At 48.5% G+C, this 17160-nt stretch overlaps 10 protein-coding genes across 10 annotated transcripts; 9 read left to right on the top strand and 1 right to left on the bottom strand.

The window, feature by feature from the left end:
- Positions 1-601: 601 nt before the first annotated feature.
- On the top strand, positions 602-1042 carry TbgDal_II2880 (hypothetical protein, conserved; the record flags this gene model as incomplete). Its single annotated transcript, XM_011773546.1, has 1 exon — positions 602-1042. One exon carries the CDS (start codon positions 602-604, stop codon positions 1040-1042), a length of 441 nt encoding a protein of 146 aa, XP_011771848.1.
- Positions 1043-1628: 586 nt separating this feature from the next.
- Positions 1629-2639, top strand: TbgDal_II2870 (hypothetical protein, conserved; the record flags this gene model as incomplete). The annotated part of the gene is made up of 1 exon (XM_011773545.1): positions 1629-2639. The coding sequence occupies one exon, from the start codon at positions 1629-1631 to the stop codon at positions 2637-2639; it is 1011 nt and encodes a 336-aa protein (XP_011771847.1).
- Positions 2640-2803: 164 nt separating this feature from the next.
- On the top strand, positions 2804-3172 carry TbgDal_II2860 (hypothetical protein, unlikely; the record flags this gene model as incomplete). The annotated part of the gene is made up of 1 exon (XM_011773544.1): positions 2804-3172. One exon carries the CDS (start codon positions 2804-2806, stop codon positions 3170-3172), a length of 369 nt encoding a protein of 122 aa, XP_011771846.1.
- A 297-nt stretch (positions 3173-3469) lies between these two features.
- Positions 3470-3856, bottom strand: TbgDal_II2850 (hypothetical protein, unlikely; the record flags this gene model as incomplete). Its single annotated transcript, XM_011773543.1, has 1 exon — positions 3470-3856. One exon carries the CDS (start codon positions 3854-3856, stop codon positions 3470-3472), a length of 387 nt encoding a protein of 128 aa, XP_011771845.1.
- A 198-nt stretch (positions 3857-4054) lies between these two features.
- Positions 4055-8077, top strand: TbgDal_II2840 (hypothetical protein, conserved; the record flags this gene model as incomplete). Its single annotated transcript, XM_011773542.1, has 1 exon — positions 4055-8077. The coding sequence occupies one exon, from the start codon at positions 4055-4057 to the stop codon at positions 8075-8077; it is 4023 nt and encodes a 1340-aa protein (XP_011771844.1).
- An 833-nt stretch (positions 8078-8910) lies between these two features.
- On the top strand, positions 8911-9984 carry TbgDal_II2830 (hypothetical protein, conserved; the record flags this gene model as incomplete). The annotated part of the gene is made up of 1 exon (XM_011773541.1): positions 8911-9984. The coding sequence occupies one exon, from the start codon at positions 8911-8913 to the stop codon at positions 9982-9984; it is 1074 nt and encodes a 357-aa protein (XP_011771843.1).
- Positions 9985-10567: 583 nt separating this feature from the next.
- Positions 10568-11041, top strand: TbgDal_II2820 (T. brucei spp.-specific protein; the record flags this gene model as incomplete). The annotated part of the gene is made up of 1 exon (XM_011773540.1): positions 10568-11041. One exon carries the CDS (start codon positions 10568-10570, stop codon positions 11039-11041), a length of 474 nt encoding a protein of 157 aa, XP_011771842.1.
- A 149-nt stretch (positions 11042-11190) lies between these two features.
- Positions 11191-14013, top strand: TbgDal_II2810 (hypothetical protein, conserved; the record flags this gene model as incomplete). The annotated part of the gene is made up of 1 exon (XM_011773539.1): positions 11191-14013. The coding sequence occupies one exon, from the start codon at positions 11191-11193 to the stop codon at positions 14011-14013; it is 2823 nt and encodes a 940-aa protein (XP_011771841.1).
- Positions 14014-15118: 1105 nt separating this feature from the next.
- TbgDal_II2800 (hypothetical protein, conserved) lies at positions 15119-16210 on the top strand (the record flags this gene model as incomplete). Its single annotated transcript, XM_011773538.1, has 1 exon — positions 15119-16210. One exon carries the CDS (start codon positions 15119-15121, stop codon positions 16208-16210), a length of 1092 nt encoding a protein of 363 aa, XP_011771840.1.
- Positions 16211-17035: 825 nt separating this feature from the next.
- TbgDal_II2790 (hypothetical protein, conserved, (fragment)) lies at positions 17036-17158 on the top strand (the record flags this gene model as incomplete). Its single annotated transcript, XM_011773537.1, has 1 exon — positions 17036-17158. A coding segment is annotated over one exon (123 nt), but the record flags the coding sequence as incomplete, so codon positions are not given.
- Between the last annotated feature and the right edge of the window lie 2 nt (positions 17159-17160).

The raw sequence follows: 17160 nt of genomic DNA, 5'->3' as shown, positions 1-17160 counted from the left end.
GTGTAGGTGGTGACAACCTGCCGTGAAGGATTCAAGTGAAGGGTATGCGCGCATGAGAGCTGTACAACATGGGGGTGGCGTCAATGTCGCACGGATATGTTAGCGTTTTCCTTCCCTTTAAACGTTAATAATTGTTGTCTGCCTCAGTACCATTGGTCACAATATGTTTTTTTTTTGCCATTCGTTTTGCGTCCTTCCTGGTCTGTGCTTTGTTCTTTTTTTTTTTTTTGCTCTGGTTACCCTACTTGTGTGACGTGGTTGTTGCCATAAATCTCCTTTGCTACGTTCTTTTTTTTTTTTTAGCGCCTTCACCCTCAATTTTATCTCACTGTTCGTTGGTTTAGGTAATCTCTAAAGCGATCGAAGCTCTATCGGTGTCATTCGCATGCTTGTGTGTGTGTTGTAATCACATAAAAGTGAAGTGGTATCACGATAAGAAACTGAAGGCATTAAACTGAACGAAAACTGAAACCGAAGGAGAAGGTGTGGTGAGGAAACGTTTGCAGTTGTACATTAATCGAAAGGTTGTGAGCGGAACAAAGTAAACGAAAGGTTCGCCGGAGCATAGAGCTGCTGTAACTGATTCTGCACAAACTTCACAATGCTACTTCTTCCGCCTTTCCTCATCATGACCAACTTATTGTTGTCATGCTATGCTTACTACGTGGAGTTGCAAGCAAATAGGGCGCAAAGATATGGTGATACGTACCGTGCCTACTGCGATGTCGGGATGTTTTCATGCACCCGTGTTTTCACCTCCGAGTACCGCTCCATTTCCCGGCTGGTTGGATTACCGGAAGTGTCAAACGCATTGTTGGGTATCGCTTTCTATATGATAGAGTTGATGGCATGCAGGTGTTCTCTTCTCTTATTGTGGTTAAGTGCGTGTAGCTGTGTCTTATCGGTTGTGTTGCTATTTGTTTTGGTGTTTATTTTGAAAGATTTATGTGTGGTTTGCTGCTCAATGTATGCGATCAACTTTATCACGTTTGCCCTGGCGGTGCGGTGGAGGAGTCAGACTGGTCGGGTTCATGTCGATTGAGGCGGTTGTAGAAAGTGGTAGGCCAAGCGATATCAATCCATTACTTATATATACATATATATATTCTTTATTACTCATTCAGATCCGCACCCTTCAAACTGGTGGGCTTACTTCCCCGCGGTAATGAAAAAGTGCTTTGTCCTCTTGAGTGAGGGCATTGGGGCTGTTGTTTGAGCTGCTGATTTCCACTTTTGTTGTGCATATGTGTGTGAAGTTCATTAGTTTTCCTTCTTTCCTGCAAATGCCGCCAAAAGTTGGTGTGTGTCTGTGTGTTAAAGTACACGCCGCATCATTTGCACGAAAGTTTGTTGTTGGTAGCGTGCGTGCGCGGAGGCTGATTTTGAAGGGTCGTCCGTCTTCTGGAGTAGTTAAATTATTATAGAGAATACATTTTTCCTCCCTGTCACACACGTGTGCGCACGTACAAACGTTATTCTGTATCTTGACTTTTTTATTCGTTCTTATTATTATTATTATTATTTACCGCCTGATGATTTACCACCCTCTAAAAAGGAAGGGAGGGAAGGCGGTGGAGAGAGGCTACTCTGTCACTACACAAAGTTGCTAACGACCACCGGCTATAGCCATGTATGGCCGCTGTCTGCACCGGCTTTCCCGCAGCGCGCCCGGCGTATTGGGTCGTCAGTGGCAGTCGGCCTTCTCGCAGGGTGCCAGCACAAAAGGAGGGACAAATACGGATGCACACATTTTTACACGTAGTGCCTCTCCTATTCACATGTATGCCAATAAGGAGAATGCGTGGAAGGATTACACGGACGATCGCTTCTATGGTGCAAAGCGGATGAAAGAGTACTGGGTACGCATGATGTATGATCGTGGGGCTCGCTATTACGTGTTGGCCACCCTTGTGGCAATTATGTTGGCTGGCTCGAAGTTGTGGTCGTTGCAGGAGAAGCAGAAGAGATTATTAGGGCTTATAGGCCCGAAGAAAAAAAACTATCGAAGTCGGCTCACCGTCGTACTGGATGTTGATGAGACAATTGTATCGTACGGGGACAAGGCGTTCCGCATGAAGGCTGGTTTGGTACCACGACCCTACTTGGCGGAGTTGTTGGATTATCTTTCGTTCATAGATGCGGAGGTTGTGCTGTGGTCAGCATGCAGCGAACGGTACATGCAACAGGTGCTGAACGTGATCGACCCGTCGGGTATACGGGTGTCGCAATGTATCGTCCGCAACAGAGATTGGTTTACGGGTGACAACTATTACGAGAAGAACATTTTATGGTTGAAACGCCCGCTGGAAGACACACTTATCGTTGAAAACCGGCCGCTGAGCGTCCGAAATTGCAATGCTAATGCCATCCTTGTAGATGACTTTATTCGTGCTGAGTATATGGATACGGGGAAGGACTACCCATCGAACGACAATGCGCTGCGTACACTCAAGGCGATTATTCAAGATTTACATGAGTCAGGACTGCCTGTGAAGGAGTACCTCGCGGATGCGAAGCGGCGCAACAAGGACATCAAGGAAATACCGTGCCATTTGGCCTTCCGGCAGCTGCCTGATGAGTTGGCGCGTGGGGTGTTTTACTTCATTGGTGAGAAGTACAAGCACAGTAGCGCTTCTTGAGTGCCACGTAGCTCTATTCGTATGTGCATTTTTGCGGTGTTGCGTTGGAGAAAGCGGGCGTGACATCAGCAGAAAATAGAGGGGTCGGGAAAATGTCCGTAGGGTGTGTGCTTGGAGAGTAGCAATGCCGCTAAGAAGGTTGCTTTTTGGGGACTCGGGTGTGTATGTGTCACGGTGCTGTGACGTATACTACTGCCCCCTCTTATCGCTGCTGTGCATGTGTTACGTGTATTTTCCATTTAAAGTGTTCCGTGGACGACGGCTTTCCTATTGAAGGCTGCACGCGTCAGGAGCTTACTTTCGCCGTGGCACCAACTCTTTTAATCGTTACGTGCGTCATCTTATGTCGTGCTCCCCTCATTGGACTGTCACGGTGTCTTGCAGGTTGTGCCTATGGGGAGGGGAGGGAAAACGAAGTAGTTATGATGGTGGAGCTCGTTGCTCATGGCGTTAGACGAAGGTGGAAAGTGAAATGGTACATTCCAACCATAAGAGGGGGAAGTGACGTTCTGGTATCGCACCGTGTGCATTAACTCTCTTTTTCTTTTAAAGGCACTGTAGCCATCACACCCGTATGCAAGCCAACTGTATGCAATATGCGCGTGTGCCTCGTACATGCCTAGTCATTGTCGTAAACCTTTCCATGAACAATGATTCTTTCGGTTTCGTTTGTTTCTACCTTTAACACAGTAATGCTACCACTCAGTGAGGTTGCTTTCATCCTTTTTGAGTTAAGCGTTCTCTTCCTCCACAATACGGGACGTGGTACCGCCATTTCCGGAGAGGTTTCTGGTTGCTGGTGTACCACTGGTTTGTCACTTAGATCGTAATCATGCAGTTGGTAGTGTGCTGATTCTTTTTTTCCTTTTCTGAGGGGGGAAGGGGAGTGAGCGGTTAAAGAAACTGGTAATGGCTAATGGGCCACCTGTTCCCGCCGGCTCACAGATTATTTGAACCAGCAACCACTGAGAAAGATGGATGAAGACGCTAACATGTTTGAGATGTGGTAATTTATAATTCAAATGTGGTGCTGGAACAACGAAGAGCAGAATGATATATCGCCATTTCTGTTGGTGTATGCAGGGTGTTTGATGGATAAGAGATAAGACGAAGGGTTCTCTCCTACTAGTCACAAACGGACATCGCTTCGCGTGATGTTGCCGGTGTTTTTGTTGCCATTGCACAATGTTTTTGCCCCATTGGACCTTCTCTACCATGTGTTTTTAATCTATCTCTGCTTCTCTCTTTGATGCGTCCCCTGCAAGTTAAAATCAGTACAAAAATTAGAGAGCAGAAAAGGGAGCCTGGGACTCAGGAGTGGGCCGTGTTGGTCTTTTTCAGCTGAAGGAGAGAAACTCAACTTGTCTCATCCTTACCCACAAGCATATAGCGTAAACATATATTAGGTTTACAAAATGGAGGAGAGGAAAGGTCACGATCGAACGCTTGTGAAGCGCCATGCTTTCGGCGTGAAGGCTGACGTCTCTGGTTGCGTTTGTTGGGTTGAAGAGGGAACACTTCTCTACCCAATCGGAAAGACGGCCGCGATGCACAACCTCAATACGAACACTCAGCGCTTCTTTGAAACAAGTCAGCGGAGCGGAGGCATCACGGCGCTTGCGGTAAGTGCAAATAAGAAATTCATTGCCATGGCAGAAAGCGGTGCAGCACCACAAGTTCAGGTATTTGACACTGTTACCCGGAAACGGCGGAAGGTGTTGACTGTTCCTGACCTTGAAGGTGATCGCTTCACCGCCCTAGACTTCAGTGCCGATGGTCGCCACCTCGTCACGCAGGGTGGTGCCCCCCAGTGGCGACTGTTCTTCTGGAACTGGGAGCGGTCGAAGCCTCTGGCTTCCACATCCGTAGTGGCTGATTTTGGGTTGCAGGAGATATGTGAAGCACATAATGAAAGTGATGCCGCTCCTGGATCTTTGTCATCCGGGGCCCGTACCACTGCCGCGCAGAGCTCCACCACGTCGATGTCTCACGTGACATGTGTGACCGTTTGTCCCAGTGATCCGCTACTGATCGGCGTGTCGGGATTCGGGTTCATGTATTTTTACCGCTATCAGGAGGGCGTACTGAGGATTCAGCCTCATATATCTTTCGCGCGGGAACGGACGTCGAACTTTTTAACTCATTCTTGGGTTGGGAGAGATCGTGTAGTTGCTTCGACGCAGAATGGTGAGTTGTTGTTGATTGAAGCCGGTGTCTTTAGGCGTATTCTTCCTGTTCCACCCTCCACCACCGAGGGTGCTGTGAATCCGGCAGTGTTAGCCATTGTACCGACAAGGAATGGTTTTATTGCTGGAAGCGATCAGGGTACGGTTGCCATTTATGAAACTATCGGATCTGCAAATGAGAGCTACGCCATTGTGTACAATGTACCTGTGCCGTCGGAGAAGCCAGGTGAGGTGAAGAGTGATGATCTTGGTGTTGCCTCCCGGCCGGTAGCGACTAACAAGCTGCGAGCTTCCATTATAAGCGATGGGCAAGCCGAAGGTGAAGGAGGTCAGGACGCACCCGCGAAACCGCTTTTTGTTATAAATGACATAACGCAGGGTAAAATTTCTTCAACCACCGAAAGTTCACCAACTGTGAGTGGAAAGGGAATTCGACCAGCACAACTGCGCTTGGAAGCTGGACGACCCGAGCCCCGGAAGGACAACAGCGTAGTGCACCTTTGTATTGATCAGACAGAAGAAACCGTGGCGATGGTGACTCACGGCGGACAAATCCTCGCCTTCAACTTTGCAAGCGATTGGTCGAAGGTTTCTGCGGAGGAGCCACCCACGGTCTTGCACGTTTGTCAACCATTTCACATTGGTGGGATTATTGGCCTGGACTGCAGTGTGAAGAAGCCCTATCTCGCTACAAGTGGTGTTGACCAGAGCGTCCGCATATGGAATACCAGCACCCACCGCTTGGAAACGTGTGAGTACTTCACCTCCCAACCCGGCGCGTTAGCCATTCATCCCAATGGTCTGTACCTGGTCGTGTGCTTTCCTGATAAGGTACGTGTCTTGAGCATCCTTTGGAACGGTTTGCGTGAGCGGCGGGTCATCAACTTGCGCAACACTACAGACGTAAAATACTCAGTTGGTGGAAGTTACTTCGCCGTTGCTCACGGTAATATTATTCATTTGTACAATTCACTTACTTGCGATGTGCATGGGCAGTTACGCGGTCATCCGCAGAAAATCAACTGTTTTCAGTGGTGCGCCACTTCACCATATCCAACCGACAACTCGATCATTTCATCTTCACTTGATGGGATCGTCATCAACTGGAATATAAGCGAGATGCGTAAGGAAACGGAGTATGCTGACAAAAAACACCAGTTTCGCTATATCACAGCCGATGATAGAACCTTGTGGGCCGTTAGTGAGCCGACGTCGATTGCCATGGATGTGCAGTGGAAGTCCACACTTCACGAGATGGACCGGTACACTACCTCTGACATTGCTGCGAACGCGGCCGTCACGGAGTACGAATTTGTGGAAAGCAAAGTTACGTCACTACTGATCGCACCAAAACAACGTATGCTGTTTGGTGGTATGGACGATGGTTCCGTTAAGTTTATGTCTTTTCCACTTCAGGTAGGTGTGCAGGAAGTTCCTATTGTTGCGCACATGGGTCCGGTGGGGCGTATGGTACTTTCGCATGATGAGAGCACCCTCTACACCATTAGCTCTGATGGAACGCTCTTCATATTTGATGCCCGCGAGGATGGTCGACCGCTCCAGCGAGACTTGGGATACTTCAGTGATGATGTGCTTGTTCTCGCAAGTGAAGTGGAGGATCATGACATTACCATTGAGAGTCTGCGTCACACAACGGAGAAACTACGTACAGATATTGAGAGTGACGAGAAGCGACGTAATCACGAGCAGAACACCCGTCTGCGTGAGCGCGCGGATGAGTTCAAGAATGAACTGGACACACTAGATGCAGAGTATGAGGCACTGCTTAATGCAAAAGCGGAGCAGGAGCGGGCGTTCGTGGCGGTTAAGTTAGAAAAAGAGGGCGAGTCAGCCCCACAGCTCGAAGGATTAGAGCGCGAAGGGCAGGCAGAGGTGCAGCGTTTGGAGGACCTCTGCGCTGAGCTGCAACACAAGCTCGATCAAAGTACGTTTGTGTATGAACGAGAAGTAGAGGATCTACTGGCAGAGATCCAGCGGCATCAAGAGGAAGATCATGACCGCTTCAAGGATGTTGTGTCAAAGCGAGAGAAGGGGCTTCAGAAACTCGAGCAACAGGTGCAAAGGACAAAGGCAAACAACGCGGAGGTGCGTCAACGTCTTGAACTTGACACGGATGCCGAAGTTATGAACGTAGAGAAACAAAATCAGGCGGAGTTGAATGCCATCCGTGAACGGTACTTGCGTATGAAGGGTGAAGGTGCTATTATGCGGAAAAATACTCTTCGCATGCAAAAGGAAACAGACGTACACAACAGTGAATTGCAGGTGCTCGATAACGCAAAGGCAACGCTAACAGAACAGTTGAGCGAGTTGAATGAAACGATGGCTCAACTGCATCAAGATATTGATGAGCGTGATGCTATTATCGGTGAGAAGGAGCGAAAAATATATGATCTAAAGAAATTGAACCAGGAGCTGGAGAAGCACAAGTTCGTTCTGGACTATCGTATCCGACAGCTTAAGTCGCAGATGGAGCCAAGACAACGGGAGATTGCTCGGGAGCACCAGCGCATTAGTGAACGAAATGTTGAGCTAGACAATCTGCACGGGAACAACATTGCTCTTCGCCAGAACATTGAGGAACTCAAGGCCGAACTGGCGCAGCAGCAGCAGCAAATCAAGCAAACACTCAGCCACATGAAGGATTTTGAGACATACAAATCCCGTGTGAAGAGGGATATAGGTGAGATTGCCCCAGCCATGCAAGATGCCGCAATGCTGCGTGACGTGGTTGAGCGGTTATATCAACGGCACGTGGTAGCGCGAGACGGCCAGCGGGCAGCACAGGTGGGCCAGGAGATAAAGGACGAGTTCAAATCACAGGTGGAATACCTTAGTACTTCTGTGGAGGCGCTGAGCCGCAAATGTGAGGCGGACCAGGAGCAGCACCGCTGCGAGGTTTCAGGAATGATGATGGAGAATCTTACACTTATCCGTGAAATTCATGAACTCCGAGCTGAACTTGCAGATCTCCGCAATGTGTCAGTAACTGTGGCGGACGAGGGTAAGCGGCACGCCATGTTAGAGGAGCGCGGCAAACAAGGCCCTCCAGGTCGGGTTGCTCTACCAACGGGACTGGCTGGTGTGAAGCGACCGGAGTTGCTGTGGGAGTTGGAGGAAAACCGCAAGGCATTGAAATCCATACGTGATCATGTCGAATCACTACAGCAGATGTTGGCATCACTCGCTCCCCCCAAATCGGCCATTGTCTCGCTCCCCCCACTTGTGTAGTCTGTTGTTACTTACTTATTACCCTCTCTATCCCTTTTCGCTGACTTTAGTTTTTTCAAGTACTGTTTGACCGCTCCGTTTTCCAATCTTTTTGCTGTTCTTGTTGTTGTGCATATTGCCTCCATCTCTCTGTGTGTGAGGATTGTGCAGGAAAGCGTTGTGCATGATGTTTCCAATGGGTTATGCTGATTATGTAGTTGAGACGTGAGGGAGATTCTGTGCTACAGCGATGGTGTGGCGTGATTCATGTATTTCACATTGTATGTATAGCAGTGTCTTTGGATTTGAAACTTTCGGAAGAGTCAAATGTGGGGGGGGGGAAAGGGAAATGGAAATGGAAAGGGAGAGGGGAAACACGAACAAATGGGGAGAAAAGCTAGATCGAAATAGACTGCTGTGATTTTCTTACATTCGCTTTCTTCCTCTCTTCTTCGTTACACTCTTAAAAAAAAAAGAATGATTCTTTAGAAAGAGAGGGGGAAGGGAGAACAACTGGGTATAGGTACGGTTTGGATACAGAAGGTTTTTTCTTTTAAACTTAATTCCACCCCCTATCTTTCAATCCTCCTTACACGTTCCCTTGTGTTTACAACATCTGTGACCCTCCTGTTGCCTAACATCACGCGTCTTGCACTATCTGACTGGCGTGAGCTTTTCTATTTCTGCTTTTTCTATTGTTTTTTCTTTTTGTTTTACCTCCCAACCCAACACGGCCGCCCATGTTTTATTGTCTTTCCACCCGTGATGTTTGTGGTAACCGCTACAGTGTGGGGAAGGGAAAAACGGGATTGCGGAAGGGCGTCCATTTTCGAAGCGTTGTGGACGTGTAGGTGATGTTACGTCCGTCGTCCCTATACCGCGTTGCATTTCCGGTACACCGTGACACGGCAAAAACACCGCGTTTGGTAAAGGAGGTGGGTACGTGGCTGTACAAACGGGAGACTGTGGAGTCGTTTCGTGCATGGTGCAAGGCCAACAACGTGCGTGGTAGCGGGAACGTGAAGGTTGTGTCCACCATGCACTACGCCCGATGCCTTCGTGCTGCAAGACATTTGCGGCCCGGGCAGGCGATCATCACCCTTCCACACACCGCCTGCTTCAACTTTCTCGTTGTTGCCAAGGAGATGTACGGTGTTAGAGGCAAGGGTGGGACCGTATCGCATAACTTTCCTCTCGAGGTGAATTGGATGAATTACGACGAGCGGTGTAGCTTCTTGCGCAGTGCCAGTATGTCGGAACTCACCACGGCCGGTTGGATGTGCCGTATAGCCTCACTAGAGGAGAGTCGTTTCACTCCATACATTCACTGGCTGCTAGAAGACACACGCGGGCGCGACGGCGTTGCCAACGGCGTTTCGAGAGAAAGGGGTGAAGAAAGCGGGCTGGTGGATCATTACTTCTCAGAGATGGCTACAGACGCGTGCGAAGATCCCGAAGAGTTCCTTGAGAATTTGTTCCGAAGTTTCGCTGCACTGCACCTGCGTGCGGTGCCCATTGAGTCCGCTGCTATTCGACTGTTTCTTCCAGGTACAAACTTTTTCAAAGCTAAAGTGGATGAAATGTTTGTACCGACGCTCATGCCGCTCATCGACGCGGTGCCACAGCTGGAGGACGGTCTGCACAATACTGCGGTAGAATACTTTCCTTTCAGTGACGAGGAGACGCTTTTGAAGCAGTGCAAAGATTTGTTTTTATCGGAAGGGGGGACGAATGAAATGAGGGAGCTGCGACGAAGGTGCCTTGCTCAGGAGCAGGGAGCGGGCGCCTTCTTCGCACTACGTGCTCTGTGCCCGATTGAAGAGGGAGATTACTTGTACGTTCGTGGTGTGCCCAAGTTGGGCGCACCCGAGCAGGAATCAATGACTGTTCGGGTCATGGAGGCGAATCGGTTGCTGAATAATGAATAGGGGAGTGGCCTCGCGCCTTATAGTGACTCACTGAGTACCGTCCCCATTACTGTTGGCAAAACCTTTCTCTTTGTTATTTTCAAACCCCTCCCCCTCCGTTACCATTTCAGCTGGGAGTTGGTACTTGTGCGTGTGTATCCGCTGCTACGAATCGCTCTTCCAGTTCCTGCACTCGCTTCGCTTTTCCCCCTCCTTTGTTTTTTTTGTTCTTCTCCCGTTGTGTCATTTCCTCCTAAACGATTTGTTTCTGCTCCCCGCTACGGAACGACAAAAGCTCTTTGCAGTAGTTTTAAACACAAAAGTACCTTGACTCGCGTCCACGTACAAGCATACAGTTCGGCTGTCGCTGCGCTAAATTATTGAAACGGTTTGGCTGCGGACTTCTACTGCTGCTTTCTCTTTTGACATCGGCTCCGGTTCCTCACCCACTGTTGCGTATTCTCCATTCAAATGGCCTCTTGGACAACCTACCAGTCAGGGATGCGTCGCTACGGACTCGTATTTTGTTGTTTTTCCGCTGCTCTCGCAATGTTCGTTAATCAAGACGGTGCGAAGCAAAACTGGCAGTCAATGGCCGAGCGGTATGATGGGCAGCAGTTGGGCAAAAAGTGGTCGTAAAGGAGTTCGTAGCGATACGTCGTTAGCAATACCTGTGCAACACCTTTTTACTTTCCCTCCAATTAGTGTGCTGATTGTCTCACGCATTTCCATGAACTGTTTTCGGCTTTCAACAACATGTTCTATCCTTTGCGCAGATACCTCTTTTCTCTTTCTCTTCAACTCTCCCTTCCTCTTAATATACTTCGTTCTGTTTTTCCCCCTCTCGCCCTTCCCTGTGCACGTACGTATCATACGTGCTTATATCTCTTTATGGTGGTACGTGATCGGGAAGGCGGCAGCTACATTAGCCACCCATAACGCCTGTCTTACCGCAGGTCGAAGACACAGGAATTTAATATTCAAACCCCTTCTCCGAAAAAAAAAAGAAGAAGGGAGCAATACCACTTTCTATATTTTCTGTTTTGTAGTAGAGAAGAGGCAAACCAAAAGAGGTTAAGATTATATATATATATATATTCTTAGAGTGCCTTGTGTATAGAGACGGGGACCAAACGCTGTAGTTTGTCTCTTGTTTATACGACGCGGCCTGTAAAGCTTGACTTCGGGTAGAAGCAATTTAACCACACGCACTCACAGAGGATCTTAATGTCCATCACAGTTGACACTATGAGTGCGCAGCCTCTGGGCCCTTACCGTCAGCTGCATAACTTCACGAGCACAGGTGAACTTCGCAGGGCAGTCATGTCGAAGGAAGATGAATACAGCAAGTTCGAGAGGGAAATTGTTGTCGAGGTGAATGAACTCCGGCGCGACCCCGCACGTTACGCGGATATCTTACGGGAGGAAGCTACCGTTGGTTATCCTTACGTTCGTGCTGATCCGAAGACGCAGTGCTGCCCAGAGATGACGCTCGAACAATTGAAGGTGTATATTCAGGATTTTAAGCAAGAGCACAATGCACTAGAGGAATCCATCGCATCGCTGAAAAAGGACTGGAATGATGCACAGCTCGACATGAGGGAGCGATGGAACCACGAGGACGCTGAGCGAGCCAAGAAGTTACGACGCGCCAACATACGAAAGCGGAGAGGATCGTCGTTGATTGATGACGACTACTTGGATAGGCGGCAGCGAGCCATAATGCGGATGAGTGAGGAGTTTAAGAGCCAGATAAAGGAGGCTGAAGAGAGAAAGCGGTACGTCGAGCGCTCATGCATGTGGGCAACGGAGGGCGCGACCCTAATTCTGAACTGCGCTCAATGGTTGATGCAAGCGGAATCAGTACCTTTACTGGAGTACAGCCGTAGTTTGACCCTTGCAGCACGAGACGTAAGTAACGGACATCAGAGCGTGTTGGGTGTTGTTGCGGCAGCAGAAAGGCCTCATGGGTCGCCGCCGAAGAAGGGGATGAGGCGGGTTCGAGCCAGTACGGAAAGCACCGTAAAAGGATCGCAGGTGCCCACTAGCACAACTTGCGCCCTGAGCGAGTTGAGTGAACACACTAACAGCATGGCAAAGTTGTCCGCAGGGCTGTCGGGTGAAGGGAGCAGTGATAGCTACAAGGGGAGTAGTGAGTGCGGCACGGATGGGGACAGTGATGATATGGAACGGAGGCAAGGCCATTTTAACAGTGGTCGGAATTCATATCCTTCACTTAGCCTTTCACAAACGGGGGCCCAACGTATGGATCAATCTCTCCTCGCTCTTGCTGAGGAAAGCGAATCACTGAAGCAAACGACTGTAAGTGTGTACGGAAAGTACGGTCACTTGTCTGGGGCACTTCGTGGAATTCAGATGTGTAATGCTTTCACACCACGAAAAATGGTGTTGCAAATGCTCCTCGCACAGAGACTACCAGAGTTCCTTCTTTTGGCACCCAACGTCAATGCCGAGGCTTACGAATTTCCCGCAGGATCAATTCGCAACCCACTTCTTTGGAAAGATGGTCGTCTTTTGGGGTGTGGCTGGGTGCGTGCTCCTGATGGTAGGGTGAGTTTGACGCTATTGCTAGCAACAAATTTCGAAGAACTTAGCCTGATCCATGAGCAACGGGACTTTTCACTCCCTCAAATCCATCGCATTATAAATAGCAACAACAACAACCAGAATGGTGATGATTCTCCTCAGAGTCAATCAAGAAAGAAGGAGTTGCTGAGTGGCCGTGTCGTTGTACAGTTGCAATCTTCGCTGTTTGTGGAGGTGGTCGAACCAACTTCTCACCCCATTTTTGCTGACAGGAACCAACATGTTGTACGTGTAGTTGTTCGAGCGTGCATGTGCGATGTTGACATTTCGGCAACGGCGACGTCAACCTTGGACCCTGTGCCCATGGTTCCCCTTTTAGACAAGGAGTTGATTCTCGTTCAACGAAGACTTGACGACTTGAATGAGGTGGAAATTCTTTTAGATGTCCGCTCTGCTCGAATGCGGTGGTCATCTCAACCACTACTCGTGCACATATTTGAACGTCCACGGGGGTTGGGCGCCGTTGAGCCATTCAGAAATGTAGGTTGCATACGCGTGACACCCACGAATCAGTGCTCCCTTGTTCAACCTGAGCAAAACTACGGTTCTTTGGTGCGGTATCAACAACACCACCATTGCCATCAGCCGGGGTTGCATCAAGTGCCGACCGATGGGCCTGTGGTACGTTTGCCATCTGCACTACTTCAGTTGCGGTGTGCCTGCCCCATCGATCAGACCGAGGAACCTTGCGGCTGGCCGCTCATCATGAACGAATTTCAACAACGTGGTGCAACTCTGATCGAACCGCTTTGTGGAGTGTGGACAACACTCAACCACACACAGCGTGTTGCCGTAAGAGTTCCGCGCAACGATCACTTGCGCTGCGCTGTGGACACCATCTCTACCCACCTCTACAGAGAGGAGCGTGCCATGCATCAGGAGCAGCGAGAGAGCAGCCAGTCCCAATTGAAAGAACAGATTCGGCGAGCCAAGGAAGAGTTGGCGGAGGCCCAAGAGGAGGAGAAGGAAGGGATAGAGATTCTTCAACAGGAAATCGCTGCTCTTCAGAAAAATATGGTGCGCCGCCGGGGTAAAGAACTCGCGAATCTGAAGAGACAGGAGGATGCCTTGCAACAGAAAGTTAACGAACTGAGAGACAGGGTGTCAGAGCGACAGGACGCAGTAAGCGACGCGGAGGAGGAGCTGGTGCTGGTGTGCCGCCGTAGCGCAGCTCGTTCAAGGCGGTTAAAGATGTTGCGACGGGAGTATTCCCGCTTGCGGGACCTCACAGATTCCTCAAAATACCCCCGCGTGGAGGTAGCGCTTATAGCGGACGGTTATTCAACGTTCGTGTCATCCGACGTCACGAGGTTGGACGTTGTCGATGATGCGTGCACCGTGTTTGTTGGCGAGGTGCCGTTGGTGAGGGGGTTTTGTGGACGCGCGGTGCTGCTTGTGGATGGACTGGAGGCTGTGCAATGGGATGTACGCCCCGGGAGGTAACACAATGGATGAACGGACTTGGGAGAGCTGGTGTTGACAGATGAACAGATCGAAGAAGCGAGGTTGGGACTGAGTGGTGGTGTGCATTTACAACTCTGTCTCCTGGTGCTTGGAGAGAGTTTAGTTTACGCTAGCTGGGAGCTTTTTTTCGCAAGGCCACAGCGACTTGTATGCAATATGACAGGCTGCGATAGTGATGTGAATACGTGCGCGCTTGGAGACTTTGCGGGGAGACAAAGCGTATGCCCGTTATCGGTTGTCCTCGGGTTGGAGATTGTGTGGTTTGTTGGGACATGCGCGAGGTACCCAAGAAGACAATGAAGGGAAGGGAGGGAGTAAACTTGCCGCACCTCCACCTGCACGATGTTTTAAATTCAATGGGGGTTCCGCTGTGCGCCGGTACGCAGCTGGAGGCGGACCATCGTTTCTTTATGCTTCAAGTTCTTTTTTTATAGCAGAAAAAAAACCACCCTATTGGCACGCTGAGTACAACTGAGCTGGTGATGCTTTCCCACTCCGCTTCCGTGTCTATGCTGTTTGTTGTAGTATTTGTTCGGATAGATCGGCGTCGCCGGTTACTTCTCATACTAGATGGCCGTATCCTGATCAGGCACACCTACGGACGTCACTTGAAGAAGGTCGCAACAAATGTAAGTCGGTTTTCACTCGCTTCTTACCGCGCGTTGATGTACGCAGCACTTCCGCCCCTCAACCAACGTGGATAATGAATAGGCGAGGATTTGGTTTTCATCACTCTCGAATGCTCCGGGTGACCTCGCACAGTAGGGTTGTACCAAACAAGAGTTGAATAATGTATATTCTTTCTGCTTTAGTTTCTCCACTATTGTATCAAATACGACGTGTACCTGTGCCTCACTAACCAATTTGTTGGGATATGTGATATGGCTGCTCTCTTCCATTATTATTTGTGTTATCCTTTTTCATGTTTCTTGTTTATTATCCTCGAGTGTATGTGTGATTATTTGATATTTTATGTAACTCCTTTTTCTATTGTCACTGTTGCATTTCCCCTTTACTCACACGCTCTTCCCTCTTTCCCGCATATGTGTGTATTTGATAAAGTCATAAGGAAACAACACTGACAATGAGCATGGACACCCGTATGGTGAATTTTGGTTTTACGCGTGCTGCTCTCCTGTGCGGTATTTTATTATTGCTAACTGCCGTGTGTCCGCTGCATGTGACTGCTGCTGATGGTATTGATGGACGCGTGATTGTTAATGTGAAGGAGTATTTCTCTATGGACAATTTTGCATTTAGTCGTCATGGGAAGTACTTTGTTAGTTACAATAATGCTGAAGCATATTGCCGCGACAATGGCGCTGTGCTTCCTGCCGATCAAACGGAGGCGGCACACCAAAGTTTGCAGGATGCCATGAAAGATGTGTTAACGGGTTCGGATGCTTTCAGCTACCTTGGTGGAGATGCTGTGTACAGTAGTGGCGGGGCCATTGTGGCTGATAAGCGTTGTAAGCCTGGAGACGCGGCATCTTCACGTCATTGTGTGTATCGTTGGAATAAGGGATTGTTTGCAAAGGCTTTGCCTGATGGTCACGGGGTGGCGTTCTGGCGTGGTTCATATGTCAAATACGCTTTTGCGGCCCCAATGAATGGTTACCCATCCTTTTGGGGTAGTGAATATCCCAAGCATGGTCAGTTGTATACCCTTTCATGGTATCATGAAGATGATGATGTGACTACCTGGTACGATGGCAGGGAGGCTTCTGGGACTATCCGATGGACGAGTCAGAACTTTGAAACAAAGTCTCAAGACTACGTTGTTGTTTGCGAGGTCCATGATTCTATCAGCACGACGACCACAACTACCACTACAACTACAGCTGCACCTGCCTCAGGCGAAGTACCGGAACCAACTGTGACAAAGGATGAAGAAGTTACTGTAACAACTGCGTCATTGGAAGAGAGGATTGATTTGCTCATTATTCTTATAGCTCTAATTTCTGTTGTTTCCCTCATTGTGTTGCTGCTTTTCCTTTTACGTTGGTTCTGTGATTATAATGTTAAAAAGGAGATCATTCCCATGACGCTGCGTGAAGTTGTTGGAGAGCCGTTGTTTGTCCTGGAGCCAACACCTTTCGTTCCCCCAGAGGGGTTTGCTGCTCCTCCCTTAGCCCTGCAATATTATAACCAAATGATGACCGGTCAATCGTATTAGCATCACATCGTGTATGACATGGGTGGTGGTTGAGTGATGTTTAGGATCAAGTGGAGTAATGAATACTGTACCGCTTTCATCCTACGTTACGGACCGTCACAATTTCTAGCTTCGTGTATTGTTTCACTTCCTATTATTACTTTCAGTAGTGCTCAATACTTTCTTTTCTTATGTAATTATTACTTTTATGTTCCTAATATTAACGGTCTCCTTGTACCATGTTGGCTCTGCGAGGGACTTCCGATGTGTGGCATCACTTCCCTCCGACCACATCATTGCTCTTTTAGTGTGTGACCCATTGAACCATCTTTACTGTTTGATGTCCCATTGTTTCGTTGTTGTTAGTGTTGATTATTTATTTCGTGTGTGGGTGTCATGTTTAGTTCGCGTTATTTCATGTTTTACTTCCATGTATATGTGGGAGGCTTGTAGGTCCTCCCTGTTACGTGTGATGTATTGCTATACGTGTAACTTGCAGCACTTAATTATTTTAACAATCTATATGAGGTTGTATTAAATGAGAGTTCCATAGTGTTCGTTCCCTGCGTTATAGTTGGTCCATTATGATAATAAATGTTTTGAGTACCTGTGTCTCACTAACCAATTTGTTGGGATATGTGATATGGCTGCTCTCTTCCATTATTATTTGTGTTATCCTTTTTCATGTTTCTTGTTTATTATCCTCGAGTGTATGTGTGATTATTTGATATCTTGTGTAACTCCTTTTTCTATTATCACTGTTGCATTTCCCCTTTACTCACACGCTCTTCCCTCTTTCCCGCATATGTGTGTATTTGATAAAGTCATAAGGAAACAACACTGACAATGAGCATGGACACCCGTATGGTGAATTTTGGTTTTACGCGTGCTGCTCTCCTGTGCGGTATTTTATTATTGCTAACTGCCGTGTGTCCGCTGCATGTGACTGCTGCTGATGGTGATGATGGACG

The sequence above is a fragment of the Trypanosoma brucei genome, chromosome 2 (assembly GCF_000210295.1).
Source record: "Trypanosoma brucei gambiense DAL972 chromosome 2, complete sequence".
Lineage (NCBI taxonomy): Eukaryota > Euglenozoa > Kinetoplastea > Trypanosomatida > Trypanosomatidae > Trypanosoma > Trypanosoma brucei.
Note: the sequence above shows the minus strand (reverse complement) of the source record. Positions and strands in the feature narration are given on the sequence as shown.